The 16,451-nt window shown below is 46.8% G+C and overlaps 1 protein-coding gene across 2 annotated transcripts in view; it reads left to right on the top strand.

Annotated features, from left to right (window-relative positions):
- The window catches only part of LOC137384629 (coiled-coil domain-containing protein 38-like), a 136,358-nt gene extending 121,851 nt beyond the window's left edge, over positions 1–14,507 (top strand). The window contains exons 14-16 of one of the 2 annotated variants that reach the window (XM_068058776.1): positions 6,787–6,880; positions 10,011–10,115; positions 12,030–14,507. In XM_068058776.1, the coding sequence (XP_067914877.1) occupies positions 6,787–6,880; positions 10,011–10,115; positions 12,030–12,149 (319 nt within the window). In that variant the 3' untranslated portion in view covers positions 12,150–14,507. The remainder of the gene's footprint in view (positions 1–6,786; positions 6,881–10,010; positions 10,116–12,029) is intronic. The other variant, XM_068058777.1, reaches the window with a different exon arrangement.
- The last annotated feature ends 1,944 nt before the right edge of the window (positions 14,508–16,451 follow it).

Below are 16,451 nucleotides of genomic sequence, written 5' to 3' on the forward strand. Positions count from 1 at the left end.
AAGTGTCCTTCCAGTCACCTTTTAAAAAAAAAAATGCAGGCATTTCCTCAGCCTTTCAAATGAACCAATTTTCACAATCTTTTAAACACGAGTCCTCAAAGAAAAATGAATAATGGAAGCAACTTCATGACAGCAGCTGCATCAAGCTATGTGTAAAAAGTCAGTACACAAACACCAAGTGTCACTATGTGCTGAAGTTCGACCTGTCCCCAGTGTTATGAAGGATGGGTCTGGCCACATTGCCGCAGGATGCACCATTCAGTTCGACTGTGTCATACCACCTGTCCCTCGTGGAAACAATTGTGCAGAAAAGCACCTTTGACCACAAGTCCATCAGGCAGTGGTCTGCACGTAATGTCCTCGAGTCCCTGCAGGAAAAAGAGATGGTGGATCTTATCGGATCGTTCCCTGAGCAGACTGTCAATCTCATTTGGCAGAATGCCTCATTGCCAGAACTTTCAAACAAGCACCAAGACATAGCACCTGACATCGCCTTAGGCACCAGAAGCGGCAACGACAAACCCAGCCCTGCCGGCCCTGCAAAATCCTCCTTACTAACAGATGGGGGACTTGTGCCAAAATTGGGAGAGCTGTCTCACTGACAAGTCAAGCAGCAACTTGACATACTTATAGTCAACAAATCATACATTACCATCAGCATCACCATCCTTGGGTATGTCCTGTCCCATCGGCAGGACAGACACAGCAGAGGTGGAGGCACTGTGGTATACAGTTGTGAGGGTGTGGCCCTGGGAGTCCTCAACGTTGACTCTGGACCTCATGAAGTCTTATGGCATCAGGTCAAACATGAGCAAGGAAACCCCCTGCTGATGACCACCTACCGCACCCCCTCAGCTGATGACTCAGTACTCCTCCATGTTGAATACCATTTGGAGGAAGCACTGAGAGTGGCAAAGGCACAGAATGTACTCTGGGTGGGGGACTTCAATGTCCATCACCAAGATGGCTCGGTAGCAGCACCACTGACCATGCTGGCCAAGTCCTGAGGGACGTATCTACCAGTCTGGGCCTGTGGCAGGTGGTGAGGGAATCAACCAGAGGGAGAAACCTATGACCTCACCAATCTACCTGTTGCGCATGCATCTGTTCATGACAGTATAGGTAGTAGTGACCACCGCACAGTCCTTGTGAAGACAAAGTTCTGTCTTTACATTGAAGATACCCTCCATTGTGTTGTGTGGCACTACCACTGTGCTAAATAGGATAGATTCAAAACAGATCTAGCAACTCAAAACTGGGAATATGAGGCGCTGTGAGCCGTCAGCAACAGCAGAATTGTACTCAGCCACAATCTGTAACCTCATGGCCCATCATTTCCCCTATTCTACCATTACCATCTAGCCAGGAGACCAGCCCTGGTTCAATGAAGAGTGCAGGACGGCATGTCAGGAGCAGCACCAGACATTCCTAACAGTGATGTGTCAACCTGGTGAAGCTACAACACAGGACTACACGCATACTAAACAGCATAAGCAGCATGCGATAGACAGAGCTAAGCGATCCCACAACCAACGGATCAGATCTAAGCTCTCAGTCCTGCCACATCCAGCCATGAATGGCGATGGACAATTAAACAACTAACAGGAGGAGCAGGCTGCACAAATATCTGCATCTTCAGTGATGGGGGAGCCCAGCACATCAGTGCAAAAGGCAAGGCTACAGCATTTGCAACAATCTTCAGCCAGAAGTGCCAAGTTGATGATCCATCTTAGCCTCCTCCTGAGGTCCCCAGCATCACAGATGCCAGTCTTCTACCAATTTAATTCACTTCACGTGGTATCAAGAAATGGCTGAAGGCACTGGATACTGCAAAGGCTATGGGACCTGACAATATTCCGGCAATAGTACTGAAGAATTGTGCTCCAGAACTTGCCGTGCCTGTAGCCAGGTTGTTCCAGTACAGCTACAACACTGGCATCTACCCTGCAATGTGGAAAATTGCCCAGGTATGTCCTATCCACAAAGCAGGGCAAATCCAACGTGGCCAATTACCGTTCTATCAGTCTACTCTTGATTATCAGTAAAGCGATGAAAGGTGTCAAACAGTGCTATCAAGCAACACTTACACAGCAATTACCTGCTCACTGACACTCAGTTTGGGTTCTATCAGGGCCACTCAGCTCCTGACCTCATTACAGCCTTGGTCCTACCATGGACAAAAGAGCTGAACTCGAGGTGAGGTGAGAGTGACTGCCCTTGACATCAAGTCAGCATTTGACCGAGTACGGCATCAAGAAGCCCTAGCAAAACTGGAGGCAATTGGAATCAGGGGGAAAACTCTCCGCTGGTTGGAGTCATACCTACTGCAAAGGAAGATGGTTGTGGTGGTTGGAGGCCAATCATCTCAGTCCCAGGACATCACTGCAGGAGTTCCTCAGGGTAGTGTGCTAGGCCCAACCATCTTCAGCTGCTTCATCAATGACCTTCCCTCCATCATAAGGTCAGAAGTGGGAATGTTCGCTGATGGTTGCACAATGTTCAGCACCATTCACAACTCATCAGATATTGAAGCAGTCCGTGCAAATATGCAGCAACATTCAGGCTTGGGCTGATAAGTGGCAAGTAACATTCACGCCACACAAGTGCCAGGCAATGACCATCTCCAACAGGAGAGAACCTGACCATCTTGACATTCAACAGCATTACTGTCCCTGAATTTTCCACTATCAACATCCTGGGGGTTACCATTAACCAGAAACTGAACTGGAGTAGCCATATAAATACCATGGCTACAAGAGCAGACCAGAGGCTGGGAATTCTGCGGTGAGTAACACGCCTCCTGAACCCCCTCCCCTGCCCAATGCCTGTCCACCATCTACAAGGCACAAGTCAGGAGTGTGATGGAATACTCTCCGCTTGCCTGGATGGGTGCAGCTCCAACAACAATCAAGAAGCTCGACACTATCCAGGAAAAAGCAGCCTGCTTGATTGTCACCCCATCTACAAACATTCACTCCCTCCACCACCGACGCTCAGTGGCAGCAGGGTGTACCATCTACAAGATGCACTGCAGCAATGCACCAAGGCTCCTTAGACATCACCTTCCAAACCCACGACCTCTACCAACTAGAAGGACAAGGGCAGCAGATGCATGGGAACACCACCACCTGCAAGTTCCCCTCCAAGTCGCACACCATCCTGACTTGAAATATATCATAGAAATATGTATAGAAACATCATAAGTTTACTGCACAGGAAGAGGCTACCTGGCCATCATGTCCGCACCGGCTGAGAAACAAGCCACCTAGCCTAATCCTACTTTTCAGCACTTGGTCCGTTGCCCTGCAGGTATTGGCACTTCAGGTGCACATCCAGGCACCTTTTAAATGAGTTGAGAGTTTCTACCTCTATCACCCTTTCAGGCAGTGAGTTTCAGACCCCCCCCCCCCCCCACCCTTTTGGTGAAAAAGATTTTTCTTCATCTCTCCTTTAATCCTTCTACCAATCACTTTAAATCTGTGCCCCATAGTCGCTGAGCTCTCTGCTGGGGTAAATAGACTCCTTCTATCTGTTTCTTCACTCTCGCTGGGTCAAGATCCGAGAACTCCATTCCTAACAGCACTGTGGGTGTACCACATGGACTGCAGCGGTTCAAGAAGGCAGCTCACCACCACCTTCTCGAGGGCAATTAGGGATGGGCAATAAATGTGGCCTTGCCAGACACTCTCACATCCCATGAGGGCGCCCCCCCCACCCCCTGCTGTCCAGCACGCCCAGAGTCTCAGTGCCAATGCACGCTGCCCTCAAGGTAGCTGTGGTGGGGAAGAGACCATCGCCCACCTCCTTTTAAAATGCACCTTTACAAATCAGGTTTGGACAGAAATGCAATGGTTTTTTGTCGAGGTTCATCCGAGAAGCTCTGCAATGCAAGACTCTGCTCTATGGACTGTTTCCAGGGACACACCAAGATAAACATCAACTGCTGCTGGAGGACCATCAACTCGGTGAAGGACGCACTTTGGTCTGCCTGAAACTTGCTGGTCTTGCAGAGCAAAGAGTGAGCAACACGACCAAGTGTTGCAGACTGGCACATTCCAAGGTCCAGGACTACATGCTGAGGGACGCACTAAAGCTCAGGGCAGCCTCTGCAAAGGCCCAATGGGGAAAGACCACTGTGTAATTAGCTATGAGGAGAGGTTGGAAAAACTCGGATTGTTTTCACTGGAACGACGGAGGTGGAGGGGCGACATGATAGAGGTTTACAAAGTTATGAGCGGCATGGACAGAGTGGATAGTCAGAAGCTTTTTCCCAGGGTGGAAGAGCCAGTTACTAGGGGACATAGGTTTAAGGTGCGAGAGGCAAAGTTTAGAGGGGATGTGCGAGGCAAGTTTTTTTTACACAGAGGGTGGTGAGTGCCTGGAACTTGCTGCCAGGGGAGGTGGTGGAAGCAGATACGATAGCGACGTTTAAGAGACATCTTGACAAATATATGAATAGGAAGGGAATAGAGGGATATGGGCCCCGGAAGTGCAGAAGGTGTTAGTTTAGGCAGGCATCAAGATCGGCGCAGGCTTGGAGGGCCGAATGGCCTGTTCCTGTGCTGTACTGTTCTTTGTTCTTTTGTTCTTTGTAAGGTCCTCCCGCCATAGTGAACCGAGGGGATGGAACCTGTGTAAAACCCCTCGGGCTGTGTGCATCAGAGACTGTTTGACATGAAATGTAAATATACATCGAGAATATAACCTGTATTGGAAGAAACTGATCTGCATTGCATTTTATGTAATGTCAAATTTGAACTGTAATGTAATGTATTTTTACAAATTTTATGAATAAAGTATATTTTTGAAATAAAAAGAAATACTGGACTCTGCTGTGCTGCCTGTCCTGACCTTCACAGCATGACCATGCACTCAGCTCTTGAAACTACTCTGTGCCAGCCAAACTGTTGGCTACCTGAGGTTGTCGGTCTGCGTGTGCGTCAGATGTAGGATCCCACTCTCCCTGCATCCTGGCTGTCTATATGGCAGTATTTACACTGCCTGGGAGCCTTCAGTCAGTGAGACTGCAGTGAGATTGGAGCTTGTTCCTACTCAGACAAATGCCCTCTGCTGCTTCTAACGTCCAGCCAGTTCCTTTCCTGGATTGTTAGCTGGCCACAGAGCCCCAGAATAAGGCCTCACCTTACTCTACCTGTCAGCGAGTGGATGGGCTGAAGGGCCTCACCTGACACCACCTGAGAGAATGGATAGGCTGAAGGGCAGTATCCCGGGAGGTAATGTCCCTCCATGAGATTATGCTAATTCTTATCTGTGAGTGGCAGTTGAATTAATGAGGGAGAATCACAATCTATTTGAAAAATGGCAGAATGTACAGTGCAATTTAGATCAAACAGTCATTTGTCACAACTTCTGGTAAAGTTCTGAAGCAATGTAAAAATTGAGCGCAAGGTGATGAATGATTTAACTCCACACCACAGCCTGCTCCTTGCTCTGCCCAGAAATGCATCACCTGGTGTAGTAAATATACTTAACCAGAAACCTAACTAGACCAGCCACATAAACACTGTGTGTAAGAGCAGGTCAAAGACTGGGAATTCTGTGGCAAATAACTCACTTCCTAACTCTCCACTTGCCTGGATGGGTGCAGCTCCAACAACACTCAGGAAGCTCGATACCATCCAGAACAAAACAGCCCACTTGATTGGCACCCCATCCACCACCTTCAACATTCACCCACTCTATCACCAAAGCACAGTGGCAGCAGTGTGTACCATCTACAAGATGCACTGCAACAACTCACCAAGGCTCCTTAGCACTTTCCAAACCCACGACCTCTACCACCTAGAAGGACAAGTGCAGCAGACACATGGGAACACCACTATCTGCAAGTTCCCCTCCAAGCCGCACAGCATCCTGACTTGGAACTATATCACCGTTCCTTCACTGTCACTGGGTCAAAATCCTGGAGCTCCCTTCCGAACAGCACTGTAGAATAGCCCACCAACACTTGTTGCCGGTGGCTCATGTATGAATTGTAGAGATGCTGTCGCTGTGTGGCTATTTTCTAGCTTGAGGCGCTTGAGAAGATTTTCAACTTGCTTAAGTTTAAACATACCGTTTTCAATGACATTGAAAATTGAGCAGTTTTTCTAACAAAGAAAGCCTTGCATTTCTATTGTGCCTTTCATGTCCAAAGCACTTTACAGCCAATGTGAAGTGATTTTGAAATGTGGTCACACTTGTAATGTAGGAAGCATGACAGCCAATTTGCACACAGCAAGCTCCCATGAACAACAATTTGATAATGACCAGATAATCTGTCTCTCGTGATGTTGATTGAGTGATAAATATTGGGCAGGTGAAACTCTCTGCTGCTCTTCTTCAATATAATGCATGGGATCTTTTGCTTTCACCTGAGAGGGCAGATGGGATCTAGAATTAACATCTTATTCAAAAGATGGTACATTGCAGCACTCCCTCAGTACTGCACTGGAGTGGGGCTTGAACCCTTCTGATTCAGAGGCAACACTGCTACCAACTGAGCCACAGCCAGCAGTCTGTAACAGGCGGCCGATGTGAAATGCCAATTTTATGCCAGACACCAAGTTTTAAAAAAAACACTCCCTTCTGTGTTCAGAGCAAGAGAACAGAACATGAACAAGCGGTTATTGGATATTCAATGGTCTGTGGTATTTCGAGATGAGCCCTGTGCTCATACATGTCTATTTTTTCCACTGCACTGTTGAATTCATTGCGAGCACCTGACAAGTTTAGCCTTCACCATGGCGGACTGCACTAAGACGCCTGTTCTATGCTTTACCTTAGGCTGCATGAAGAAGCGATGTTTCGTGTAAAACTTTCAGAGGAAGCAAAACAGAAATCTTTACTGGAGGCAGCACAAAAAGAGACACACAGATGGGTACATATTTTTAGGGTGCAAATCATTCTGTGATGTGTAAAGTGTTTTCATCTCCCAACTGAGCAGGTTACCAGACAGTCTCAGCATTTTAAGGATTTATTTATTAATTAGCCTACAAGTTTCTGGTGCTGTAAGCAGGTGTGTCCTTCCTACAGCCGTGGAATGAGGGCAAGCCCTGCTTTCCTTACTTGCTATTTTGCCCTGTTTGAGTTTATTGAGCCCTGGGGGTTTGCAAAGGGCTGGTCATTGCACTGTTCCCTCGTTGCTGGATAAATCCTACATCAGAGAGCTGTTAAAGCCAGCAACTCCAGATATTTTATCAAATTATACAGCACAGGAGACCATTCAGCCCATTGTGCCAGTACTGGATCTTTGAAAGAACTATCCAATTAATCCTATACTGCTGCAAATTTTTCCTATTTAATTACACATTCGATTCCCTTTTGAAAGTTACAATTGAATGTGCTTTCATCACCCCTTCAGGCAGTGCATTCCAGCTCCTAAGCATTCGCTGCGTAAAAATATTCTTTCTCAAGTCACCATCAGTTCTTTTGCCATTCATGTTATATTGGTGTTCTCTGCTTCTGGATCCTTCCACCAATGGGAACAGTTTCTCCCTATCTACTTTGACTTGACCCCCTCATGATTTTGAACACTTCTATCAATTTTCCTCTTTACCTTCTCTTCTCTAAGGAGAACACGTAACTGAAGCCCCTCATGGCATAAATCTTTTCTGCAGCCTATCTAAAGCCTTCACATCTTCATGAAGTGTGATGCCCAGAGTGTACCTTCCTTGCTTTTGACTGTATCCATGGTATCATTCTTGTAGACTTTTAATTCACCTTGATCTGAATTTCTATAGCCTCAGATGTTATCTGTACCATTGCATCTGTTATCTATAACCCGGGACAGTGTATCCATACCCGGGATCAGTGCATCTCCACCTGGGATCAGTGCATCCGTACCTGGGATCAGTGTCTACCCGTCCCCAGGATCAATATCTCCGTGCCCGGGATCGGTGTCTCCATACCCAGGATCAGTGCATCCATACTAAAGGCCAGCTCAGGTCTGCAAATGAAACCCGACCCGAGCCCGACCCGGCCCAAGTCCTTTCATTATTTCCCACGCCCGACCCGACCCGACCCGACCCAACCCAACCATCAGTTAACCTACTTCCTGTTTTTCACTTTGTTGCTTATCTGCACAAGCTTAAAATAACTGTTGCAAAACCACCTTTCAAGTCCAAAAAGTACATTAACATTGGAGCCACATACCAGAGGTGATGATAGAGTGTGTCCGGCCCGACCCGACCTGAACCCGAAAGCCGGACCCAGAAATGCGACTCGACCTGACCCGACACATGTCATCGGGTTCGGGTCGGGTAGCCATGCTCTAATCCATACCCGGGATCAGTGTATTCGTACCCTGGATCGGTGTCTCTGTCCCCGGGACTGATTACTCCTTACCCAGGATCGGTGTCTCTGTGTCCCGGGATCAGTGGGCTGAATTTTGTGGAGAGGGCTGATGTCCTGCCACTGGCACCGAAAGCGGAATGTGACCCCACATTGGCAGGCGGTGGGAACCGAGAGGCATTTTGCCAGTGTTTGCAAAATAAGTGGCCGCCATTGGGGCCACTGTCCAATCAAAGACAGTAGCCTACCCCTAAGGGCTGCCCACCTAATGGTGAGGTGCCCTCAAAGTGGGATAATTACTGTTCGGGGAAACCAGGGTTAGGCAGAGAGGCCCCGGTGGTTGGGGGAGTGCGGGGCCTGTGCTAATGACAGTGGCTTAGGGGTAGAGGTGGCCATTGCTGCTGGGGGGCCCCCTCTCTGTGCCAGGGCCTGCACGTAAAGGTGGGTGCCCCCCTCCCCAGAGCTTGCTGGGAGGCCACCATGTTTTACTGGGCAGTCTCCCTATGCTGCAGTGGGCCCTCCCAACACAGACAAATACCCGCAGAGGCAGGAAGTCGCCCTTAATCGCCCATTGATGTGACTCAATTGGCTATCCAATGGGCGGCCGATCCGCCAACTTTCCCTCCGCTGGCAATGTGGCACGGCGGGGGTACGATGCAGGGCTCCCCTCCTGATGCCTTTCCCCACCATTTTACCAGCCCCCGCGCCATCCAGCCCATCCCCAAAGGGCCCAGAAAATTGTGGCCACTGTATTTGGACTCTGGGTTCAGTGCTTCTGGACCCTGGGTTCAGTGCGTCTGGTCCCTGGGTTCAGTGTGTCCGATCCCTGGGTTCAGTGTATTTAGACCCTGGGTTCAGTGCGTCCGATCCCTGGGTTCAGTGTATTTAGACCCTGGGTTCATAGAGTTATACAGCACAGAAACAGGCCCTTCGGCCCATCCTGTCCCTGCCAGCCATCAAGCACCTATTTATTCTAATCCCATTTTCTAGCACGTGGCCCGTAGCCTTGTATGCTATGGCATTTCAAGTGCTTATCAAAATACTTAAATGTTATGAGGGTTCCTGCCTCTACCACCCCTTCAGGCAGTGTGTTCCATATTCCAACCACCCTCTGTGTGAAAAATGTTTTCTTCAAATCCCCTCTAAACCTCCTGCCCCTGACCGTAAATCTATGCCCCCTGGTTATTGAGTATTATTATAATTCCTTTCACTATTGTAATGAGGCACTATAGCTTCTTACAGATTTGGAACATGATCATTGTTTAGTTGAAATCCCCTACTATTATTACCCTATTATTTTTACACCTCTCTGAGATTTGCCTACATATCTGCTGCTCTATCTCTCCCTGACTGTTTGGAGGCCTGTAGTACATTCCCAGCCAAGTGATTGCCCCCTTTTTGTTTTTAAGTTCTACCCATATGGCCTCATTTGAAAAACCATCTAAGATATCATCCCTCCTTACTGCAGTAATTGACTCCTTGATCAACAGTGCAATACCACCTCCTCTTTTACATCCCCCTTCCACCCCAGCCCCCCGTCAGTGTGTCCGGACCCCAGGATCAATGACATCCCCGCCTGACTTCTCTGAGTATTATTATAATTCCTTTCACTATTGTAATGAGGCACTATAGCTTCTTACAGATTTGGAACATGATCATTGTTTATTTTTTATGTGCTGAGACTCAGATGAATTTTTGAACTATTTCTATTTCTACAGTTGGGTCGAAAGCTGGTGTTCCGTTCACAACCCGCCAAAGATAAAGATGAAGAGAAAGGAAAGCTGGCAGCACAGGAAGAATTGGAGGAGGACAATGATGAAAGGGTCTTTTTCACTTAAGAGCTGAGGCTCAATAATCATTGCACAGCAAACGGGTCTTTGTTTCGTATCTTGTGAAATGTTCAATTGCTAATCATCTGACCCTCTGTACTTACCAGGATCCTACCATCCACTGTATATTTCCTTGCCTTGTTAGTCCTCCCAAAATGCATCACCTCACACTTCTCAGGATTAAATTCCATTTGCCACTGCTCCACCCATCTTACCAGCCCATCAATATCGTCCTGTAATCTAAAGCTTTCCTCCTCACTGTTTACGACACCACCAATTTTCGTGTCATCTGTGAACTTACTGATCATACCTCCTGTATTCACGTCTAAATCATTAATGTACACTACAAACAGCAAGGGTCCCAGCACTGATCCCTGCAGTACCCCACTGGTCACAGGGTTCCAATCGCAAAAACAACCCTCGACCATCACCCTCTGCCTCCTGCCTCTAAGCCAACTTTGGCTCCAATTTGCTAAATTGCCCTGGATCCCACGGCTCTTACTTTCCTGACCAATCTCCCAAGCAGGACCTTATCAAAAGCCTTACTGAAGTCCATGTAGACGACATCAACTGCCTGCTCAAACCACTAATACCTACTCCCTTTCAATGCTAATTTGTTCAAGTATATCACAATCCCCCTCCCTGATCTCTACACCTACATCGTCCTTCTCCATAGTGAACACAGATGCAAAGTAATCATTTAAAACCTCACCTCCGTCCTCCGGCTCCAAATACAGATTGTCACTTTGGTCCCTAATGGACCCTACTCTTTCTCTGGTTATCCTCTTGCCCTTAATATTACAATAAAACACCTTGGGATTTTCCTTTATCTTGCTTGCCAGTGTTTTTTCATGCCCCCTCTTCGCTCTCCTAATTATTTTTTTAAGTAGCCCCCAACACTTTCTATACTCCTCCAGGGCCACTGTTTTCTCAGCCCTCTGAATCTGCCATAAGCCTCATTTTTCTTTTTCCTTATCCAGTCCTCTATATCCCTTGACATCCAGGGTTCCCTGGACTTCTTGGTCCTACCCTTCACCTTAACGGGAACATGTTGGCTGTGAATTCTCACTATTCCTCTTTGAATGACTCCCACTGGTCTGATGTAGACTTTCCTACAAGTAGCTGCTCCCAGTCCACTTTGGCCAGATCCTGTTTTATCGTATAGAAATTAGCCTTCCTCCAATTCAGTACCTTTATTTCTGGTCCATCTTTGTCCTTTTCCATAACTATTTTAAATTTTACAGAGTTATGGTCACTATCCCCGAAATGCTTCCCCATTGACATTTCTACCACTTGTCCGGCTTCATTCCCTAAGATTAGGTCCAGTACTATCCCTTCTCTTGTAGGACTTTCTGCATGCTGGCTCAAAAAGCTCTCCTGTATGCACTTTAAGAATTCCGCCCTCTTAAAGCCTTTTGCACTAAGACTATCCCAGTTAATATTGGGGAAGTTGAAATCCCCTACTATTATTACCCTATTATTTTTACACCTCTCTGAGATTTGCCTACATATCTGCTGCTCTATCTCTCCCTGACTGTTTGGAGGTCTGTAGTACACGCCCAGCCAAGTGATTGCCCCCTTTTTGTTTTTAAGTTCTACCCATATGGCCTCATTTGAAAAACCATCTAAGATATCATCCCTCCTTACTGCAGTAATTGACTCCTTGATCAACAGTGCAATACCACCTCCTCTTTTACATCCCCCTTCCACCCCAGCCCCCCATCAGTGTGTCCGGACCCCAGGATCAATGACATCCCCGCCTGACTTCTCTGAGTATTATTATAATTCCTTTCACTATTGTAATGAGGCACTATAGCTTCTTACAGATTTGGAACATGATCATTGTTTATTTTTTAAGTGCTGAGACCCAGATGAATTTTTGAACTATTTCTATTTCTACTTCTACAGTTGGGTCGAAAGCTGGTGTTCCGTTCACAACCCGCCAAAGATAAAGATGAAGAGAAAGGAAAGCTGGCAGCACAGGAAGAATCGGAGGAGGACTATGATGAAAGGGTCTTTTTCACTTAAGAGCTGAGGCTCAATAATCATTGCACAGCAAACGGGTCTTTGTTTCGTATCTTGTGAAATGTTCAATTGCTATTCATCAGTTGATTGTTAATGATGGTAGCATTAAGGTATCTGGAAAGTTTATGTATCGGGAGCTGTCTTCTGCCTTTACATGCAGTGCCACTCTAGGTGTAAAGGCGCAGGGCACTGCGGAGTTTGCAAGACGCCTGGCCTTTTTTGTGCAGTGTGACACAATTATCATTGCATCTACTACAGCTCCTTTTTATTAGAGTGGGAACTAAAAGCTTTTAAACCAGTGTTGTCCAATACATTAGCCACATGTGGCTCATTGGGAATCCAGCTGTGGCTAATAGCATTTTTGAATAACAATGAGTTGTAGACACTGTCATTGGACATGCGATTTCAGTTCAAGCATTTTTTAATGATTGGGAATGCTTCAATTCTGGATTGTCCTGGAGTCGCCTGGAGTGAAAGGTTACTCTCCTGGACAGACCTGAAAACAATCCAGGAGAAAAATTATAAGAACACAGGAATTGCCAGATGAAAAGCAGAGTACCAATGTTTATTGAGCGTTGAGTGCTTTACTTCCTAGGTTGCTGAATGGTGGTAGATATTTAAGTAAATATACATATGTGAAATACATTTACCTGTCGTGTGTGTGTGCACGCAACAGGTATTTTCCATTAAAATTACTGCATGTGACTAAAACTGTGTCAGCACAGCCACATGTAGCTCGTTAGTGATTTCTAGTGGACAACACTGGGTTAAAACAGCATGTTTCTACTTTCTGACCTGCAAACATGTCACAACAGATCATTAGATCGCTTTAGAGGAACATTAAGAGCAGACACATTCTGGCTCTTCCAGGAATTTAACCTTGTCTTAAAATTCGTCAATGAGTTGATCGTTCTTCATTAAATTATACACTAGGTTGGCAGTGCTTAGTAAATGATTTCTGATATACTGCCAATTGTTATTGCAATGACTTGGGGTAATGTAGAAAGTAAAAAGGACTCAGAATATAAGCTGGAATTTTACCTGTTCAAAACGGATGGCAATGGAGGCGGGGGTGAGGTGGGGAAAATAGTGCGAGATGATGTCAGAACGCTGGAACACGATTTTACCAAGGACGGACAGTGAGCTCACCACCTGCAAATGAACAATTAAAGGCCGATTAAGATAGTTGAGGAGGCAGTTGACACTGATTTTACGTGCCCCTCAGAATTTTACCAGCCACACATGGGCCATGCGGGGGGTCGGAGCCTCAGCAGCATTTAAAGGGCAGCAGACATTCACCGCGGCCTTTTGATTTATGAGCACAGAAGGGAAAGCATTTGTGTTGGTTTGAGGCCCCCTTGAGCAGTTAGTCCTCCTGGTAGGGGGCTCATTGGAGAGGGACCTAATAGGGGAAAAGACTGGGTGGCCTTTCTGCAACAATGGGAAGTGTCACCCCCTTAAAGTGGCATTGCCCAGGTGGCATGGGAATCTGCCGCCAGCACCTTCTTCCAGGTGACGGGATAATGCGGCCGCCACCTGACCTCCCACCCCGGTTGTGGATTTGCCGGCTCTCTTGCCTGCCGGCTGCTAATTGGTCGCCCGGTGCGTGATTGCAACAGGAAGGGAGGACGGAGTGGGAGGTCCTTGGCCACCTACTTCATTCTGCCTCCGTGACCCCACCGCTCATGGTTAAGTGCAGCCATAATGTTGGACACACCTGGCAAGACATCGTGTGATACCCTGATTGGCACTTCCTCTTTGTACTTTCGATTTCAGCATTCTGTTGTTTCTCTATTCTTGGTGATGAATGTCCTTGCTTTGTTAAATCTTTCGCTCACTGAGGTGAGGAATGGAGCGTGTTTCCATTACCAACATTGAGTCCTTGCCGGTCAGATACAGAATGGCCAGGTAAGGTGTAAAACTCCTCCTGCTTTGTCCAAAGAATGTGCCCTTTCTCCACAACAGGACACCCCTCACCAATGCTAATCTACTGGCACTTGGTGCTGATTTATGGATAGCTTTGTACAAAAGACCATGGGTTGAGGTTTCCCAGACTTAATCCCTTGTGCCCAGCACAGAAAAACACTTGCATCTCCCCAGGGCCCAATTTCAAACTTACCCATCCATAACAACAATTCAAAAGGACTTCATTTGTTATAAAGCACTTTGGGATTTTCCTGAGGTCGTGAAAGGTGCTTTAGAAATGCAAGTTTGTTTGTTATTCTTTCTTGTCGCCCCAGTATGCCACCTTGCTTATATTCCATCAGATTGTTGACTGTAGAGTTTGTAGAACATTGCGATGCAAATTGTAAATGATACTGTAATGTTTGTATCCGAATATAACTAAATAGGCTGTTACTTTTGGGATTTTTAAATTAAAAGTAAAAACGTTTGCTGGTTAAAAAAAGTGCTGTGGTCTGTCTCCCTCAAAAACAAAGGTATGCTTTACTGTTAAAACCAAGTAATTTTTGAATGATAAAAAGTGATTTCTGTTCATTTTTCTAAACTATATGCTGAAAACTGTTGACAAGGGCCCCTGCCTTGGACAGAATATAGGACCCCTCAAAGTCAGAGTTGTTGCTGATAAACATTTCTTGTCAAATAGATTTCTGTCTGTACATGTGGTGCTGCAGACTCCTACACACTCATTGTGCAAAGCTGCAGACTGGCTGAATTTAGTGAGCCAGTCGCGGGTCCCGGCAGTAGACCCTGAAGTGGGCGTCGTCGCCACTCATCACATGTGCGACCGGCCGAATGCGATCATGCAGCGGCCGGCCCATCTGAATGCAGGAGGTGTGGGGGCTGTTCAGTTGGAGGACGGGGTTGTGCTGCCTGGTGCCGATGGCATCAACAGTGGAGATGAACGCAAGTGCTGGTGCCATATTTAAAACACTGCCAGCCCTGCTTAAACTGCTGCTTTGCCTTTGCAGCTGCCATTCTGCTGACCCCACCCCCTCCTGCCTGGAGTCTCTGTGCTGCTGACCCCACCCCCACCCCTGCCTGGAGTCTCTGTGCTGCTGACCCCAACCACACTCCTGCCTGGAGTCTCTGTGTTGCTGACCCCCAACCCCCCTCCTGCCTGGAGTCTGTGCTGCTGACCCCCTGCCTGGAGTCCCTGGGCTGCTGACCTCCCTGCCTGGCATCTCTCTGCTGCTTACACCATTACTTGGCGGCTTCACGTGTGGCACTTGTGGCAGAACCTGCCTCTCAAGGATTGGCCTTCACAGCCATCAGCAAAGGTGTACCTGGGAGAGCGGAAAGGCAGCGGACCTGTGAGGAATCACACTGGAGAGGGAAAGCTATAAATCAAGACCGGGGCTCGGGGTCTGCACTTAACCTGGGAGAGCGGAGAAGCAGACTGCAGCTGTGGTTGGAGGTCGGTGCGCGCTGGGTTTTAAAAAAGAGTGAAGAAACCTAACAGTGACATCATGGGAAAGCCGTAAGTTGATTTTTTGGTGAGTAACTGCTGTTAGAGAGTGCCTGCAAATAGCTGGAAAATCAGAAAAAAGTAGTTCTTTTTGAACTACCTTATATGTGGTAAGTTTAGTATTACTAAGGTTTCAGTTGCTGTAATTTATCGCTAATTACTAATTAGAAAGTGCTGCTTGGACAGAGTGTGAAGCTGTGAGTTTGGTGAGTGAGGGTGTTCAGTGACGAGGGGAAGGAGGTGCTCTCTTCTTTTTCTGCCTTTTCAGCCTCTAGTTTTTGGTTCTTCCTTCGATACAGGGGAAGATGCTGATTGGCGAGTAACTAGCCATTCTACTTATTTCACTAACAATAATTGGTTTGTAAATCAGGAAATGGAAGGGAGGGAGGAACTCAAGAAAATTACAATCACCAGGGAAGTAGTATTGAGCAAATTGTTGGAGCTGTAGGCTGACAAGTCCCCGAGTCCTGATGGATTTCATCCTCGGGTCTTCAAAGAAGTGGCGAGCAAGATAGTTGATACATTGTTTTTAATTTTCCAAAATTCCCTCGATTCGGGGAAGGTTCCATTAGATTGGAAAACAGCCAATGTAACTCTTTTATTCAAAAAGGGAAGAAGACAGAAAGCAGGAAACTACAGGCCAGTTAGCTTAACATGTGTGCCATGCTAGACCCTCACCTGCCAAGAATGAGGCACATTAATTTTGTCATAAACATTGATTTTAAACTGTTACTGGAGTGAAGAAAGGACTTGTTAAACAGATCAACCGTGGCTGAAAAGACATTTGCATATTAACAGATGGTGATTGGAAGGACAAAGGACCATTCCCTGACACATTCAACCCACAATGGACCTTGATCACCAGGTATTGTGTGTAA

Source organism: Heterodontus francisci, chromosome 27 (assembly GCF_036365525.1).
Source record: "Heterodontus francisci isolate sHetFra1 chromosome 27, sHetFra1.hap1, whole genome shotgun sequence".
Classification (NCBI taxonomy): Eukaryota; Metazoa; Chordata; class Chondrichthyes; order Heterodontiformes; family Heterodontidae; genus Heterodontus; species Heterodontus francisci.